This window comes from Mus caroli, chromosome 5, assembly GCF_900094665.2.
Source record: "Mus caroli chromosome 5, CAROLI_EIJ_v1.1, whole genome shotgun sequence".
In the NCBI taxonomy this organism is placed as follows: Eukaryota; Metazoa; Chordata; class Mammalia; order Rodentia; family Muridae; genus Mus; species Mus caroli.
The window spans coordinates 16,041,695-16,061,717 of NC_034574.1; the positions used below are offsets into that span (position 1 = coordinate 16,041,695).

The following is a 20,023-nucleotide window of genomic DNA, read 5'->3' on the forward strand; positions in this document are numbered from 1 at the left end:
GGCAGAGGCAGGCGGATTTCTGAGTTCGAGGCCAGCCTTGTCTACAAAGTGAGTTCCAGGACAGCCAGGGCTATACAGAGAAACCCTGTCTCAAAGCCCCCCCTCCCCCCAAAAAAAGAGAAAAGATTTTTTAACCCAAAACCATATTTGTCCAATACTATAAATACAATATTAATTTTTCTTTTTTTTTTTGTGCAAATTTCACAGAGCTTTATTGGGTAGGACAGAGGGCCACATTTCTGCCTGCTCACCCCAAACATTTAAAAACTCTTTGCTCTAAGATCCCTGGTAATCTCCTTCATGACCTCCATTGGAGTCTGAAGAGAGGATAGCTAGGAAAGCTCAAAGCTTCCTTCCTTAAACACGGGCAGCATTATTTACAGTTCACCTTTACACTGGAGGTGAAAATCACACTGGAATTTATCAGTAAGTCAAATTTATTTTTCTACTCTTACTATCTTTTATTATCAATAAGATAATATAAGTCATTGAAAAGCTGTAATAGTTGTATAACTAGACTCAAAAACACAAAATAGCCTATAGAGCAAATTAGAGCCTTTAAACTCAAGTCTCACATCTGCATCTCTTTCTTGATAACAATATAGAGACCTGACAGGCTGGGCAGAGTAGAGCAAGCTCACATCCTCACTACCAGGGAATGCAAGGCAAGAGAATTCCAAGTTCCAAGCTAGTCTGCGCTACATAAAGAAATTGTGTCTCAAATCAACCACCCACTCACCTACCTAGCTACCACTTATGGTTCAAGTATAACTCTAGTTATCTAACAAGATGCCTACCACTTTGTTTTTATTTACATATTTACATATCTATTTACATATACACTGTTTTATTTACATATGCATTTGTTTATATATATTTTTTATTTTAAGACAGTCACATTCTTTAGCTCATGATGGTCTTAAATTTACAGCAATCCTGATCTCAGCCTCCCAAATGTTGGGATCACAGGTACACAGTGGCCCAGAGTTGTCAACACACATAGTAACAATTACCAAAGGTTTTAAATTTTCAGTTATATTTCATAAGTTAAAATCAGTATCACCTAGTAATTTCATCACTGTTAGTTTATCCTAAGAAATTGTTCAAAAGAACAGTGTTCATTATAATTTCACTACTAAGGAAAATTGGAAACTATCATATGATTCAATAATATATAGGTACACCTAAACTGACAGACAATTTACATAATGACCTAACAGTGCTTATAAGCCTTTGATGTAAAAGTAGCACACAGAAAACGGTCTCTTCTATTCTATTTATGGTTTGATCTATGTGGCATAGGTAGCTACAAGAAAAGCAAATAGGATGTGCAAGACAGGGTTTTCTTTTATTTCCTATTAGGACCATGTTGGGTAGTTAACATCTTTGATAAAATCGCTATATAGGAAGGCGTGAAGTGTAGCAAGGAAACCTTCCTTCATTTTCATACGTACCTTAATAAAATTTGCATTGATATAATCTGAATCTTGGGATGGAGTCTTCAAAGTCAACTTAACTCGGCTGTGATCAACTACAAAAGAGAAAAGATTTTCATTACTTATATCCAGGTAGCATGTGAGCGTTTCTTCTCTGTTTTTTTGTGGCAGGGCCTCACAACATAGCTCACAGAGCCACTGAACTGTTGTCAGCTACCATGTGCTGGGATTACAAATATATCACATGTACTTTAAAAAATAGAAAGTGAAGGTTTAGGTATCAGGAAGGTAATTTTTAACAAAAAATAAACCTTTGAGAAAAGGAACAAAAAATGTAAATAAGCATATTAAAGATGCAACCAGAATTATCTCTGGAACTTTAGAAATATAAAACATTAGGCACTGATCCAAATTAACTAGGGTGGTGTCTAGGGATTAAACCTCAGCAAGTTTTGTTTTGTTTGTTTTTAATCCTAGCATTATCAAGTAAAGGCAGATGGATATCTGTGAGTTCTAGGCCACCTAGTCTATAAGTTCCATAACATACAGGGCTACATAGAGAAATCCTATCTTAAAAATAAGACAAACAAACAAACAAACAAACCAAAAACAAAATAAAACTTTATGTGTACAGGTGTTTTGCCTGCGGTTATACCTGTGTGTGCAGGTGTGGGCAATGACCACAGAAGTTAGAAGACAGCGAGCTACGAGGTGGGTGCCGAAGAGCTGGACCCAGTCCTCTGGAGGAATAGTCATTGCTGCCTGCTGGGCCATCTATCTCCCCAGCTCAAGCCTCAGAACTTCTTAATTATTGTTTCTTTGTTAAAGTTCTTATTAAGAAACCTATCTTTTATATTTCATAGAAATTATAAAAACTACGTAATTATGACTAATGAATTAAGATTCCAAAGTATGACAGGATTGGAAAAAAATTAGACATGGAAGAAAAAAAACCCTCAATCTTTTACGTTCCAATATCAGGATTTGTTTTATTTTGCTGTGCATTAATGAGTTATGTAAATCCTTACTCATCTTCTATGTTTGTTTACTTATTTGTATATGAGGGCATGGGACAGTAATGAACATGCGTGCCACATGGGCTGTATCAGAGAATGGACTGCAGCATCTGCTTCTCTCCTTCCACCATGTGGACTCTGGAAACAACTCAGGTCGTCAGGCTTGGCAGCAAGTAAGTTAGCTCATGGAGTCATCCTGTAAGCCTCTATGTTAAGGCCAGCCTGGTCTACATATTAAGTTCTAGAGAGACCCTATTTCAAGACAACAACAAAAGACGAAAATCTTACAAACCCCAAAACTATAATATTTAGAAATGACTTTAGATTTAGATAGAAATTGCAAAAATAATGTAGAGTTATAGCTAACTGCTACTGAGATTTCTAATAATAGCTACAGATTTTTGTTGGGTAGGAATATTTCAACCAGGACCTTGCTATACAGTCCGGACTAGTTTCGAACTCATGATTCTTTGTACTTAGCCTCCTAAGTGCTGGGATTATAGGAATAGCCCCCTTTTCTGTCTTAATACTAACATCCTATATAAATACAGCATAATTAGCAAACCCAGAAAATTCACTTATAAAATTATTAAGTAACAATTTTTAACCATTTTCTTGATGTTTTCCAAGATTACACATAGATTTAGTTATTCCTTCTTCTTTGTCTCTTCCAATTACAAGTTTTCCTAATTTATGACTTTTGACCAGGAGGAAACTATATATTTTGGGGGACTAATACTATAAGACTGAAGACTGGCGAGATGGCTCACAACCACTTGTAACTCCAGCTTCAAGGGATCTGATGAACTCTGGCCTCCCCAGAGGACCTGCACACATGTGGTGCACATAAACCGACACAGGCACAAACATGTACGTACATGCTCACATACATAAAGAAAGAAGAATACTACAGAATGATATTTGTTCTTAATGTACAGCTTCATGGTTGAAGACAGGGCGGTTCCTGAGCTACATACACATCTTATGACTTGTAATTTAGAGAAACCTCAGACACCTGGTTGGTAAGGTATTAGAACTGCCTAATAATTCCTACCTTTGGGTTAGAAAGGATCAGAACATGTACACTGTAACTATGACTATCACATTATGGCCTTTTAATCCACAATGAATCCGAAAGCCAATTAACATACAAAAAGAAAAACTAGAAATGGAAGCAGCTATGCATAAACTAAACTATTACAAGGCCAACTGCAATGAATAACTTATTTTTCATTGGTTCAATTATTATATAAAGTACTAAAGTTCTTTTTTCTTATTTTTGGGGGATAAAATCTTTATTTTGGAAATTTGTAGGAAGAGATCTAAGAAAGACATACGAGTAATCTCTATGCAAACTATCTCTAAACATTTTCAGGCACTAAAATGGTTACATGTTTGCTAGTGCTCTGACACTGATTTCATTCACATTATGTGGCCTCCCTTTTTTTTTTTTTTTTTTTGGTTTTTCGAGACAGGGTTTCTCTGTGTAGCCCTGGCTGTCCTGGAACTCACTTTGTAGACCAGGCTGGCCTCGAACTCGGAAATCCGCCTGCCTCTGCCTCCCGAGTGCTGGGATTAAAGGCGTGCGCCACCACGCCCGGCGTGGCCTCCCTTTTTAAAGTACCATTTAGAAAAGAAAATAGATGTTCCAAAAATGCTGCTTCTGATACATGAGGCTAGAATATTCAGTCAGGATAATGCTGACTAACTATAAATGCTTCCTCTTACTATGTTCTCCAGTAATAAGAGGTACCAGTTAATAACTGTTATCCACACAGCATACCACTCTCTAGTCAAAGTACCTCAAAGGTAGAGTACAACAACTGGTTCCAAAATGATAGTTAGATCGTTAGCCTACATGTTAGGCTGTCTACATGCAAGGTGGGAATTTCTTCCTTACTCTTAAAAGTTTTTTAAGATGAAAAAGTTTAACCATACACAAGGTGAAGTTATATAATCTTCCTATTTAACAACAAAATAGGCAGACTATCTCCATTTCACCAACTCCAAAGGCTTTCTCACTTTTAGCCCTTACAAACAAGAAAACATAGGTAAGTAACCTTTTATCTACTAGTACATAGAGAAATTTAATTCTGGGAATAGTTTCTAGGATTCAGGATGTATTAAGAACTCTTGTCGGACGGACATTAATCCCACACTTGTAACCCCAGCACTAGGGAGGTTTGAGGCTAAGGCAAGTATGAGATCTCTATTTCAAACCCAAGCAGGAACAACAACAAAAAGCATTCTTATAGCACACTAAGATTAAAACAAAGTTTAAATAACTCGAAGACTTTTCACCAAAGAATTAGCTAACAGCACATGAAAATCTACAAATTAGAAACACATCAAGAAGCACTAGAAAAACTGTCACCAGAAGTTTGGACCTGGGACGATGTCTCGTGGTTGAAGCAGCTGAGTGCTTGCCGAGTACATATCTTCTGACCCCACCTGAGTCAGGGGCACGTGGTGGCCCACTTGTAATTCCAGCCTCAGAGGGCAGAGACAGCACCTTGAGCAGCTAGACAGTGAGACTAGCCTTAACAGTGAGCTATGAACTTCATTAAGACTTTGCTTCAATCTGAAGAGCAACCGAGGAAAACTGCCAGCATTGACCTCAGGCCTCCACAAGCACGTGTGAACAGGTATACACACTCAGAAAAGGAAAGTCCTGCAGCCGAGTGCAATGGCTCACACCTCTAACTCAGCTGCTCAGGAGGCTGAGGAAGGAAGGATGCTTGTAGCTAGCAGCTTAACACCAAGCAGACACAGTCTCAAGCAAAAATCCAACACTTACGAGTGCTGGGAGGAATGTGGGCAACTGGTGCTTACATACTAATGCTGGAATAGAAAACAGGAGAGTGACTTTGAAATACATTTATCTCAATTTCTTAAAAAGCTAAACAGAAGCTAGGTGTTGGGGTACACGCCTAAAAGTTCACTGTTACAAGGCTGAGGCAGGAGGAGTAAGAATTCAGAATCCAGCCTCGGCTACACAGCAACTTGCTGCCTCATAAAACCAAAAAGGTTAAATATAAACTTCTGTAGGTCTACAATTTATCACTAGGCAGTGGTGGTGCACATCTTTAATCCCAGCACTCAGGAGGCAAAGGCAGTCAGATTATAGCCAGCCTGGTCTACCAAGGCTACACAGAGAAACCCTGTCTCAAAGGAGTCCCTACTCCCCCAAATGGATAAACAATGTATAGACACAGAATATTCCTCAATACTAAAAAGAAATTAACTACCAATACTACCATAACACAAATATAACAAGAAAACGTGCTGAGTTAATGATATCAAGCACCACAGATAATATATGAAATGACAGCTATGTTAAATTTCTTGAAGAACAAAATCCAGAATCCGAAAGAATACTAGCAGCTGCCTGGGACTAAATACAGAACTTTTGAAAGTAATGAAATTTCCAAACACTGGATTGGGCTAGTCACTGTATGACCTAAGTTTACATTGAAAATTAATTATATACTTAAAGTGGGTAAGTTTCATGGTATAGAAACTATATGTTAAAGCTGTTTAAAAGTGTGCTTATTCAAACAATGGACATGTTAAACATTCAAAGGAAATTAGCAAATTATTTTCTAACAAATATGTAAGTACAAATGCTTTCAATATTACATGTCAAATCAAAACAGGTAGAAATTTATTGAAATTCTACTTGTGAACCAGGTCCTCCTGACTTTAACACACAGACCAAGAGCGGCCATTCTAAAGGTTTCAGCTTAGACAAGTCTGTTCTCAGGACATTACACTGCACTAGTACCCTGGGAGCCTGCTAACTAGAAGCTGGTAGAAGAAATGCCTTCAAGTACTGCCAAATATCCTCAAGTGCCACAACCATCTTATCTGAACATCATGGCCTTGGATACAAACTATTTTCCATTATGTGAGCACTGTGATAAATTACTTAGCTTTCTCCAGGCTCAGTTTCCCACCTGCAAATGGTAGATTATCAACCGCCATGGTTTTGTTGTGATTGTGTGTGTGTGTGTGTGTGTGTGTGTGTGTGTGTGTGTGGGACAATCACATAAATCAGCAACCAATATAAATGAGGGCTTTCTTTTTTAGAAGACTGGCCTGCCACTAAAATTCACCTCCCTCCTGTTAACAACCTGACGCTTTCCTTTGGCTCCCAGCTTTCTCAATGGCCCTCGCCCTTTCTACATTATCCCTATTAGTACTAATCAACCAGAGGACAGAGCTCATGTGCATTTGTAGTCACTGTCTACCACCTATGCTAGAACATGAAATAACAAAATGAGAGATTTCTGCACGCTCTTTTCTATATCGTCAGAGTATATGCTCACAACTTTCTGTAACATGAATGTGAAACAGAAACCTGGAGCCAGTTAAGATTTATTTCTCTAGACCAGAGGGGGGAAGATCAGAGGACAGTACTGAAAATTATGCTTAATAAAGTATCCAGAAATCTGAATTAACTCCTGTGGTGGTTTGAGTATGCCTGGCCCATGGGAAGTGGCACTGTTAGGAGGTGTGACCTTGTTGGAGGAAGTGTGTCATTGTGTAGGTGGGCTTTGAGGTCTCCTAGTACTCAAGTTTCACCCAGTGCAGAAGAAACCCCACCTCCTGGCTGCCTGTGTAAGAGTCTCCTGCTGCCTTCGGATCCAGATGTAGCACTCTTGGCTCCTCCAGCACCATGTCTGCCTGCACACTGCCGTGCTTCCCACCATGATGATAATGGACTGAGCCTCTGAAACTGTAAGCCAGCCCCAACTAAATGTTTGCCTTTATAAGAGTTTGCTTGGTCATGGTGTCTCTTCACAGGAAAAACAAAACAAAACAAAAAACCCTAACTAAGACAACTCTTATTCCAAGGATTAGCACTATGGTCTGACTGTGTTCCCACAAGGTTCATATGCTGAAACCTAATTCCCAATGCAAGAGCATCAAGGAGACAAGCCTTTAGGAGGTGAGGAGAACATGTTCTGATGAGTTCAACGACCGTCACTATAAAAGAGGCCCAAGGAAACTTGTTTGCTCCTTGTTCTCCACGAGCATTCAGTGAGAAGGCACCAACTATGAATTGGTAGGTGAGTGCTCACGGCATACCATGCCTTGATTCTGGACTTCTCTCAATGCACTTCCACTGTTTATGAGCCACCAAGTTTATGTCATTTTTGTTACAGCAGCCTGAACAGACTAAAGCAACTGGTAAGGAAAGTGGAGTGTATTTAGAGCAAAAGCCTTGAGTGGTTACTGTGTTAGGTTAGTAAAAGACGTCTGACCTATCAAACATGCAAAGCAGGCCTTAGATGTATTATCACTATCAACTTCAACTTAAAATTGAGAAAACCAGACACAGCGAAGACCAGTCCTGAGTCTCACAGCTACAAGCTAGTGATATCCAGATTTGAACTTCCAGAGTGGTAACTCATCACTGTTACTCTGTGCAGTTCTTTGTTAATTCTATTAATAGTGTCTAATCACACAATCCTCAGATGAGAATAATGTAGAACAGTTAACAGTAGGAGGATTAAATTTAGGCAGAGAAACTAGTGAGGAGGACTGGAGAGATGGCCCAGATAGTAAACCACTTGCCGTGCGAGCCTGAGGGCCTGAACTCACCCACGATCCACATAAAACAGCCAGGCATGAGTGGTACTTGTGCTCCCAGCACTAGGGAGATGGACAAAGGCAGCAGATCCCTGGGGCTTGCAGGCCAGGTAATCTAGTCTAATTGAAAAGCCCACACCAGTGAGATACCAAATCCCAAATAAAGAAAAACAAAACCAGAAGCAGCTCCTGAACCTCTACACTGAGGGCTGCCTTCTGACCATCCCCAACACACACAGATACACATGCACACAAGAAGTCAGCAGAACAGAGGGAGAATGGGCAGGAGGAAATGATCTGAAAGAGGGTTATCATGAAAGAAGAGAAACTCAGGAAATAGACTGGCAATGGCATAACACTAACAGGAAAGAAAACCCTGGAGAAGAGCACTGGGTCTAGGAGGTCACTACCAGGTCCCTGTGACATAAGGACACTTTAGAGAGAAGCTCTAATAGCAACAGCCAAGGAAATGGTGTTAGGGAGTATACATACTGGAAGGGAAACACTACAGCAGCTTTCAGAAAGTGCATGTCCAACACAAGATACCTTTTTAGAATGTGGACTCTGACTTAAGCATGTGTTTACAGTTACTTAGCTAGAAGACAATAGTATCTTAGCATATAATTGTAATGAGAATATAACATTTTCAACTTGAAACATGCTTAAGAAACACAGACTGCTGAGGATAGCAGACACAGGTTTCTGAGGCATCTTATGGCCCATTTTTAAAACATAGTTAATCAATTAAGGCTCCTTTATGATCAGGTAGCAGATAAATCAGTGTTTTAAGAAACTATCCCAATTGTCGACATTACTTTTATTTCTTTTGTTTGTTTTTAGTAAAAAACAAACCAAAACAAAACCACAAACTGCTACACAAGAAGAAATGGAGTCTAAGAAGCACAGTCACAGATGGTTCTGCAGTGTACCTTGGGAAGGATTGATTCTACCTCCTTAGCTATTCAGTTCAGGAACAGCTCATGGGGTGACAAAGGGCTAGATAGCATTTCTATTTATTCTATCAAGGGCATTTCAAACTTACATGGCAGTATGTCCTTATATCTGTTCTTTTTAACATTTTCTTCTTTTTCTCCAGTGGCTGTGGGATAAATCTTTTCTGTTCTATATTTGGTAGACAATCTTCTCAATCGCTTAAAATACAAGAAAATAAAATTCAAGTTTAGAGAAACATTGGTATTTTCAAAACTGTTAATGATTTACAAAGAGCTCTTCAATGAATTCTGCTGACCCAATTCCTCACAATTAATTCTCCTATTGCTCTAAGCTGTTAGTTTCCCTATTACTTAAAAATTAACCCTAAGAATAATTTCTTTTTAGAGTAAGTGCAAACAAAGATTAATATTTATTAAAGCAGCAAGGGGGAACAACTAGAAGTAATTCTATTTAGAGACATTAATAAGATGAAAATTTCTGTGTTTAATAAGGTCTCATTAAGTTTTAATATCGTACTCGGGGAATTAAGCACAGGTTTCTTCTCTCAATAATGCAGGAGAACCCATGATGTGCCAGGCTCTCTCAAAAACATATGCTAATAGTTACTTGTAAAACACTGCAAAACAAAGTTCTTTCACACTGAATTGGAAATGTCCAACAAAGACTAATTCTGCTTATTCACTGAATTACAGAAGTGGTTTGTGGGTTAGTGACAAATTCTTACCACATATGGCAGTAGGGATGTTCTTTGGGCTGGAATATTTCTGCTTGTCAGTAATACACTTCCTGCTTTCAGCAGAACTGAAAGTTGGCATTGTGAATTGTTTAGGTTCTACTCAACTATATTTCTAAAACTTAATTTCAAAGTAGTTTACTTTCTTGAAGGATTAAAGGCATATTGAAAGCATTTTGACTTTAGGACTCATTATTAAATGCAAAAGAAATGAAAAATGGTCTGGTAGCAATTTAATTTTTTCACCAGTTTATTTTTATAGCCTGTGATGCTGACCCTCAAGCAATTAAGAATTTCATGACCATATTTTTTTCCATATTTTTTAACTAGAATCTTGTCTTATTCTTGTTATATCATTACTTTAAGCAATTTTACATATAGGCACTTACACTGTAAATGGTTATTTTTGTTTTACTAAAAAAAAAAAAAAAGACTATACTTTAGAGACTGAACACAAGAATATTCATTTTTCTCCTCTTAACAAAAATCATGCTGTGCCAGTATAGCACAATGCCAAAGTAAAAATTCATATGCTTATGGTGACTTTTCCTATAGAGGTAAAAATCTCAAACTATATAGATGTGTAAACTACCCAGGTCTCCTTATGCCTGCAACCCTAGCACTCACAGGACTGGGACACTGGACTACACCAGAATAATGAGACTTCAGCTCAATGTAGGTCCAAAAAGAACATTACCAAACAAAGGAGAGAGAGCTGGCAGTTACAAATCCACCTATCTTAAATTTCTACACATGTGTCCTCCAGATCAAACTGGCACACATGAAGTAATGTATGCACAAAGGTGTGTATTGCAATGTTTGTAGTAGCAGAAGTCCACAAACAATAAAAAATACCCTATTAATAGGACTGAATAAATTTGTTTCATACAATCAAATATGATGTGGCTAGAAAGCAAGTAAGGAAGCTCTGTCTTAAATATAGGAATATGGCACCATGTCAAAAATCTCCACTGAATGTAAAAAGAAGAAAACACAAGTGTTCCACTATTAGCATTAAAGAAATTTAAAACATGTCTGTTTGTACATATGCATAAAACATGTCCCCAGGAAATCTAATACCAAAGGTTGCAGTTGTTGGAAGGAAAATTGGAATGCTGGGAAATGGACAGTGAAGAGATCCGTGTGTCTTTTATATTTTCAGATTGTACGAACACCCTGCCTACCCAAAAATCCGATGTAAAGGAGAGCAACAGAAAAGGCAAACGGATGCTCACAGATTCCCTGTTAGCAATCAGGTCTTGCATATCTGCTTTCCCTGCTCAAAGATCTGATAATCTGAAAAGATAGACTTCAAGTTATTTACTTTAATATAAAGTATGATGTGAAAATCATATTTAAAGAAGGATGTCAATTTAAACAGCCAAAGCAGCACTGGCAGAAGAGAAATGTACTTTATCAGTCTTAGTAAGAAAAGAACTACGAACAAAGGAAGGAAGAGGACCGAGGTGAAGTATAAAATGCCACACACTTCTAGAGCACCTACTGCACCATCCAAGCACTTCATTTATGTGATAATTACTGAGAAATATTTTACTAAATTTTTATGTAAAAGCTGATAATTATTAAGAATCTCTCTGTATCATAAGTAAATATTTAAGTTTAGATTTTTATTTATCCAATGTTCTTAAGGTCTAGCATATCACAGAATGCTTTATCTATTCCACTTTAAAAATGAATGTTTTATGAAAATAAAACAAAAACCCTAGCATCTACCTGAATAGTATACTCAGCCTGATCTGGTCATTGCATATTTTATATGTATGCATGTGTATGGACAGGCACAGATACATACATACATACATACATACATATCACACTGTACAAGACATATATATAATTATTATATGTAAATTAAGTCATAGATATAAAAGTTAAATATAGTATCTTAAATACCATCATTCAAATTAGATATTCAACATAAAACAGAATAAGACTTTGTTTTGCACTTTGAAAAGTCAACATCAACAAGTTTATCGAGCCGTATTAAAAAGACATTTAAGTAGACACTTTATTCCTATCAAAAATATAGCCAGCCTTAATTAGTTTCAGTAATTAAAATTTTGGTTTTGATAATGTGTGATAATAAACACATTCGATCCAGTGTTATAACCTTTATAGAATTCAGATAAAGCCTCCAGACTTAGCAAAGAGGCTGGCGCCTAGAATAACTCAATAATCATTAATTACTATTAGCCAAAAAACCTTTTAAGTATGACTTGTTACTTCAGATTTCTTAGACTGATTATCAAAAAAATATATTCTGGGCCAATTTGTCTGATTGGAACGGCTGTATAATGTAAAGCAGTTTACCAGGAAGGTCAGACTGCTGAGGTCCCAGACATTCAAAAGGTCTGCGGTCAATTAACCAGAACACTTTCGTTCTTAATCAATTAACAGGTGCTGCTGCTGAATGCCTGACCAAGCCTTTGAAGGAGTACTGACTAGCTTGGTAGTACAGAATCTCATTTTCTTCTCTTTTCTTTTCCTTTCTTTTAAAAAAGACTTATTTTATGTAAGTACATTGTAACTGTCTTCAAACACACCAGAAAAGGGCATCAAATCCCATTACAGATTGTTGTTTGTGAGCTACCATGTGGTTATTGGGATTTGAACTCAGGACTTCTGGAAGAGCAGTCAGTGCTCTTAACTGCTGAGCCATCTCTCCAGCCCCCAGAATCCTATTTTCAACTGTTAGGTTCCTTTGTATTTATTTTACATATAGGTTTGCAGTATCAAATAATTCTGAGAAAGAGGATTAGAGACTTTTCATAGGAAATTGGAGAAGAAATTAGTAAGGAAGGAAAAAAACATGTAGTTTAAAAAGTCTGGAGAGGGTGGAAGAAAGGGTACCACAGCTGAGGAACAAATGAAGGGAAAGCTCAGGCTATAATAAATAAAAGGGCATAAACAGAAGGACTACAATGTCCTGAGAATGACATGGGAAAACTACTTAAAATTCAGGGGTCACAGGGCTGAATGTGGTACATAGGAAAAACTGGGCAGTAGTACAGGGTTTCTAAAAGCACAACCACCAAAACTGAAGCCCGAGTCAAACACAACCCCATCTGAGGCTCTGGCTGTGCTCACCTGTAATGCATGCATCAGCTGCTTTTACTGTGTGTAACCTCATGCTAAGCAACATAATCATTACCTGAAACTCCTCAACTCAGACTACTGCATGTAATGAACTGTGGTCTGGTTTTGTTTTTACCCGTACACACCAAGTTTTCAGCTACTATAAAAAAATAATGGTTTAATTAAAGAAAACAGACCTTAATTGGCATGTAACTATCAAATTAGCATATCTCTGGACTGTACTTGCTTAGAATGCTTGATTAGAATCAAACCAGTAAGACTTACTTGGTAAAGTGCTGCTGTACTGGCATGGGACCAGAGGCTTCTCCCCAAAGCCCATGTAATAAGGCTGGGCTCAGCAGATCACACAGGGAATCCCAGCACTGGGGAAGCAGGGATAGAAAGACCCCTGGGCGTTTCTGGCCAGCCAGTCTAGATGAACTGGAAGTTCCATGTTCAATGAAATGGCCTGACTCAAAACGGAGTGGGGAGTGATAGAGGGAAGACACCCAATGCCAACTTCTGACCTCGCCATACACACATTCCTGTGCCTTCACATGTGGCTCCCCTAACTGCTGTGTGAGTTTCTAAGTTATGTTTCATTAAAAAACAAAAACAAACAAACAAAAAAAAAAAAACCAATAAATCCTAGCTTGGGATCAAGAGAAAATATAGAACAATTTCTGAGACAGCCCCAAGTATTATGCTGTTATCATTTGTACTATATTTGTACTATTAATATATGTGAAATGATATTTTTAGCACAAACAATTATAAAAATCAAATTTTATCAACTCTGAAAAACAACGAAGATGCTCTATGAGCTACACTAGCAAATATTTAGCCAGGATTTCTTAATATAATGTAAGCATGGGCAAGTTAGATAGCTCAGAGGCTAAGGGTACTTGTTGTCAAATGTCATGATGACCAGAGTTCCATCTACAGACCCTATATGGTAGAAGGGAACCAAGTCCCACACAAATTATCCTATCTCCATCTGCATGCTATAAACTAGCACAGGCATTCTGCTGCTCGCTCTCTCTCTCTCCCTCCCTTCCCCTCACCCCCACACGATGCTTCTTGTTGCTATGATAAACAGCCCATTATCTGGGTAAGCCAGGAAAGGAGCACAAGCAAAAATTGAATCAGAAGTCATAGAGATTATTCTGATTCATGCTCAACTAGCTTCTTATAGAGCCCAGACCCAACTACCTAGGGATGGCACCATGCATAGTGAGCTGGGCCCTCCACATCAATCATGGCAATTTCAAACACATAGTCACAGACAAGCCAATCTCCTTGGGAAATTCATCAGTTGAGGTCACCTCTTCTCAAGTGACTCTAGGCTATGTCAAGAAGACAATAAAGACTAACCAGCTCATACACACTGTAAATTTTTTTGAAAAGTGTCTACCTTATTAGTACATACATCTCTCTAATCTTAATCCCTTAATTAGTGTGGATTCCAATGCCAGGCACTGTACTTCTGAGCTATGTTCTTAGCCCTACTCTCAGTTTAACAAACAGTAAGATCAAATGCATGCCAAAGAATTGTTTTTAAGAACTATGACTTATCATTAAGAAAGGCTTGATCTATATATCCGGTTTACGTATATATCTGGTATTCCAAGTGAAAAAAGTTTAAGACTCTGTTGTAAAGTACTAGAATTATCCAACTCTGTATAAACACAACAAAACTGTTTATTAGCAGGTGAAACTGGCAAAAAAAAGCACCACGTTTTGCTTTTTTGTTCTTTCTTTTTTTTAAGATTTAATGTATGTAAGTACACTGTTGCTCTCTTCAGACACACCAGAAGAAGGCATTGGATCCTATTACAGATGGTTGTGAGCCACCGGGAATTGAACTCAGGACCTCTAGAAAAAGAGGTCTGTGCTCTTAACCACTGAGTCATCTCTCCAGCCTGTTTTTGTTTGTTTGTTTTTTCATTTGAAGCTGTAACTCAGGACTGATTAATTAAGGATATAACTGAGGAAAATAAAGGAGAATCTCGGGGTTTCTTAGATTAAAAAAAAAAAAAATTCACTGTGTGCTTTACCCCAGCTGACTTCTTTGCTTCATTTATTCCATCTGCCTTTGCTTCTCAGTACACCAGAATAGAAATCATCGTCAAACATTTCCCTAAGACTAGTACAGTTGTAACACTCTGTCACCCACTTCCTCCCAACTGCTTCCTCATCTCTACTCCAGCTCTTTCTATGGAACACTAATAGAGGTCACAACCCAGTACACAAGCACACCACCCTTGGTAGAACTAGAATTCTTTGAAGACGTAGGTAGGCCAGGGCATCACATTTTATTAACGGCAGCTCCTATCACCAAAATTCATAGCAGACATTCTTCAGCCTCTGCCTCTGAAGTCCTGGTACCTCGAATATGTTCTACCAGTCCCAGCTAGAAACAAACTTTTAATCTAAGTTTATCCTTTCCATACTATGAAAGTATTTTATAGAAATAAAGGACTATTTAAATCAGAAGGGTAATAAAATGGTGTCTTTTGAGCCAGTGAGATGGCTCAGCAAATAAAGGTGCTTCCCACCAAGTCTGATGAACTGAGTTTGAACCCCAGGACCCATGTGACAGAAGAACTGACTCCTGAAAGTTGCCTGCTGATCTCCACGTGAACACTGTGATGTACACACTCACACTCCACAAATAGTAAACAAATGTAATATAATTTTGCCATATATATTAGTTTTATTAAACAACATTACCTAAAAAAGAAAGATGTATTTTACAAAGTAATGGACAGAAATGCGTTTGTTCAAGTCACAGGGCAGGCTCACCTCTTGTACTGGCTAGTTTTGTGTCAACTTGACACAGCTGGAGTTATCACAGAGAAAGGAGCTTCAGTTGAGGAAATGCCTCCATGAGATCCAACTGTAAGGCATTTTCTCAATTAGTGATCAAGNGGGAAAGGCCCCTTGTGGGTGGGACCATCNCTGGGCTGGTAGTCTTGGGTTCTATAAGAGAGCAGGCTGAGCAAGCCAGGGGANGCAAGCCAGTAAAGAACATCCCTCCATGGCATCTGCATCAGCTCCTGCTCCCTGACCTGCTTGAGTTCCAGTCCTGACTTCTTTGGTGATGAACAGCAGCATGGAAGTGTAAGCCAAATAAACCCTTTCCTCCCCAACTTGCTTCTTGGTCATGATGTTTGTGCAGGAATAGAAACCCTAAGACACCTCTATTACCAGCATCTTCCTTCTCTCTATCTAATGCCTCTGTTCATTAAACAATGCAAGCAATGTTTACTGATTCTCCTAAGCAAATTCCAACTCCAATGATCTCTTTTTCTCCCTGTCCATGAAGTGAATTTTTCAGAACTTGGTTCCTGATCTGGGTGTAGTGGTGATCCAGTGCCTAGGACATTGAGGATTAAAAATTTAAGGTGATGTTCAAAGTTGTACCACATGCCCTTAATCACAGCACTTGATAGGAGGCAGAAACAAGCAGATCTCTGTGAGTTCCATCTAGGAAGGCCAGGACTACATAGGGAGACCCTGTCTCCCCGCACCCTTCTCCCCGATCAGCATCAAGTCTTTGCTACATAAGGAGTTAGAGATCACCTTGTGTACTTGAGACCCTGTCTCCAACAATACATGAAAACAGTGGCTCCTAATAGTGTCTTCCTTTAGATGGTGATGATGAGTCTTACCTTCAAGAAAAGTCACCAATTTTCACAGGATACTAAAGTAGCCGCCATTAAAAAAATTAGGAACATCAAGACTCACTGCTATACATTAACTGACAAAAATATTCTCTTTATGTTCAGCTAAAAAGACAAATCAAAGCCCTAAATTAATAGAATAGATATTTCTCATTGCCAAAACAAACATAGCAGAGGCCAATTATCATGTCTGCACTTTAAACAGTTCAATATATATTCACCGCTCTATGGAAAATAGTTATTTTTACAAGACTGGAGTGCCACAGAGCTGTGGTCAATAGACCAGAAGTTTTATAAAGAAAAACTACATTTCCTGGTAAACCACTTACCTTCTGAAAACAAAACAAAAAACAAAAAAAAACCACCCTTTTTTTCCTGTTACAACTCTACTGAAACTTACTTTCAGGAGGTTGTCAATAATCTAAAGAGGCATCAAAAGTCAATACTGAACATCAAAAGTCAATACTGAACTCAAAAATGTATAATAGAAGGTTAAGACTCAGAGGCAATCATCATGATCACGGATTACTGACGGGACTGATTTTTCCCGTTTTAGGATTTATTCACCATCCCTGGCCTTTAATCTCATCACGACTGCCAATGACTATAATTCAGCGTCTGATGTAATCTTTTATATTTTCCTATTTATATTATCTTTTTATTTCCTCGACAATGCCAGTGTCTTCTATGCATTCAGTAAATCAATCTCTCTCTCTGTCTCTGTCTCTCTCTAACTCAGAAATCCGTCTGCCTCTGCCTCCCAAGTGCTGGGAATAAAGGTGTGCGCCACCACCGCCCGGCGCATCACAGGTGTTGATATTCACATTTAGAACACCACAGCTAATGAACTGACATCAATAAAATGCTATTTAAAATTTCATCTTTGTTGTTTAATGATACTGATTTGAAACTGATAAAAAAAAATGGAGTAGTCTGACTTAAGTAATAACAAATTTGCCCTTCCATCCAAATACTAACCAGGCCTGAGCCGACATAGCTTCTAAGAGCTGGGAGATAGAGTGCATCCAGGGTGGCAAGGCCACAGTCATCTTGTCTTAAATAACGTATGTGAAGTTCTAAAATTCATCTCTTTATTACCAACAATCTCACAAGGCAAAACTTCCATTTTAATTTCAGCTTCTTAAAAAAAAAATACTGTTGCCTTGGGGCAAACTCATACTTTCCAACTGGGGATACAGTTCGCTGGTAGAGTGCTTTTCTAACATCAGGAGGCCCAAGGTTCAATTCCTCGCAGCGTGCAAATAAAACCTCATCCTGTTTCCTCTGGCTTGCTACTCAGGCTCCTTCCGGTTCCTCTCTTAATCTTTCCACCAGCTCCTAGTAGCCTTCTGTTTCCCAAATATGTTCATCTGTTCTCTCCGAAGAACAGTTTTTCCTCAGCTTGTCAAGGACTCTGGCTCTCCAACAAACTCTGATCTTTTTAAGATGGTAGCACTGTAGTCATGTGTCAAACAAGGGGTCAGAATACTTATGTATAAAAAAACTTGCCAAAGAATCAAGGGTGATCCAAACTATAATCACACTCAGAGTCATGGCTAAAGGATACAAAACAAAAGCAGCAAAAAGAAAAAGCGTGTGAAATAAAGCTCTGAAGTACAAGTTTCCCCTAATTCTCTCACAGTGAAATGAAAGGACCCAAGAATCCCTGAAGCAAGTTGTCTACACTAGAGAGATGGTGCCCAGGGTTCACTGCCTGGCCACATAGGCATTCTTAAGTAGTGCACTCCAACCATCTAAACTCCTACATGGAAGAAAGGTGATCATAAGCCATATTGCTTGAACAATCGAGAGACACAATTGAACCCCAATTTGAGAATAGAACCACTCGTGACAAGGGAACCCTTCTACAGGTCCAAGTTCCCAGACATCAGCCAAGGCTCAGCGGTATAAAGGAGGTCTCCCTAAGATGAGCAACCCCATCTTATTTATGTTTCCTTAATTATCATGCCATGTGCCTGGGTTTTCACTAGAGCAGTGGTTCTCAACCTTCCTAATGCTGCAATACAGTTCCTCATGCTGTGGTGACCCCCAACCATAAAATTATTTTTTTGAGACAGGGTTTCTCAGTGTATCCCTGGCTGTCCTGGAACTCATTTTGTAGACCAGGCTGGCCTTGAACTCAGAAATCTGTCTGCCTCTGCCTCCCAAGTGCTGGGATTAAAGGTGTGTGCCACCACGGCCCAGGTGTTTTGATCTTTAGGAGATTTTTTTTTTTTGGACAGTAAATATTTTATCTTAAAAGAACTGCTTATGTTTGCCTCACAGATGTGTTCTTAAACTTTTAAATTTGCCTTTGTTTACTTTTTGTGTATGTGCACCATCTTCACCATGTGAAGTTAGAGAACAGATGTTTATGCCTTACCTATCGAAGGCCAAATGGAAGAAGATTTATTTATGATTTCAGAATACCAGGTAAACAAGGAGAAAATAAAATAAAATGCTAAAAAACAAAACAAATAAACCAATTTCTTACTAAGTTGCAAACACAACTTAAAGTCAAGTCCAGAGCCCAGACAGGCCTTGAAAATGGTTATTTTTCTCCCTCAGACTCCCAAACAACTGGGATTACAGGCTAAGCTAACACTTTTATTTCACTTATACTTAACAGGTAGAAGTTCTCATATACATACTAGCACAAAATCTACATAGGTGTATACTCTTATATGTTTGAGTACATACAAATAAAATAATATTGACAGTGACAGAAGAACTAAGAGGCTCATGTGTTTCAACACTTGACTCTCAGTTGGTGGTGCTGTTTGGGAGGTGATGGGACTTTTAGGAGGTGGAGCCCTTGTGGAGAAGGCATGCCACTGAAGCTTAGCCTTTGAGGGTTATAGTGCCACTCTGAGTTCCTATGTACAGGAGGCACCACCTTCTACTTCCCAGGTACTTAGCTGGGATGTAATCCCTGATCCTGCTGCCAAGTCCTCCCCACTACTACAGACATCTAATCTCTGCATCCAGAGTTCAAAATAAGTTTTTCCTTAAATTGTTGTTGTTCATGGCATTTTATCATAGGCATGCGAGTGCGCACGCGCGCATGTGTGTGTGTGACTAGACAACAAAAACCATAACAAACTAATACTAGTGTTAACTTACCTAAAAATATGAAAATTGCATTGGATTAGCTGAAAATATACATTACAAGTTCTAAGGCAATTACCTTAAAAGGTGAAAAAGTACAAATGATAAAAAGAGAAAATATTACTAATATAATGTGCTCAGTGAAAAGCCAAAAGGCAAAAAAAGTGAGATAAAATGAACAAGGGAAACAATAAAACATAACATATGTAGCAGACATTGAATTTCAGTAGTATAAATCATCAATTAAAAGACAGATTCTGAGAGTGGATAAGAAACAACATAATTGCCGGGTGGTGGTGGCGGCGCACGCCTTTAATCCCAGCACTTGGGAGGCAGAGGCAGGTGGATTTCTGAGTTCGAGGCCAGCCTGGTCTACAAAGTGAGTTCCAGGACAGCCAG

The 20,023-nt window shown here is 38.5% G+C and overlaps 1 protein-coding gene across 4 annotated transcripts in view; it reads right to left on the reverse strand.

Annotated features, from left to right (window-relative positions):
• Ptpn12 (protein tyrosine phosphatase non-receptor type 12) overlaps positions 1–20,023 on the reverse strand; it is a 72,423-nt gene that overhangs the window by 36,919 nt on the left and 15,481 nt on the right. For 2 of the 4 annotated variants that reach the window (XM_021163661.2, XM_029477244.1), the window contains exons 2-3: positions 9,090–9,198; positions 1,455–1,531 (exon numbers count right to left, since the gene is read on the reverse strand). In XM_021163661.2, coding sequence (XP_021019320.1) covers positions 1,455–1,531; positions 9,090–9,198 — 186 coding nt within the window. Of the gene's footprint in view, positions 1–1,454; positions 1,532–9,089; positions 9,199–10,918; positions 12,370–20,023 lie in introns of those variants that run through there. The other 2 variants (XM_029477243.1, XM_029477245.1) reach the window with 2 other exon arrangements.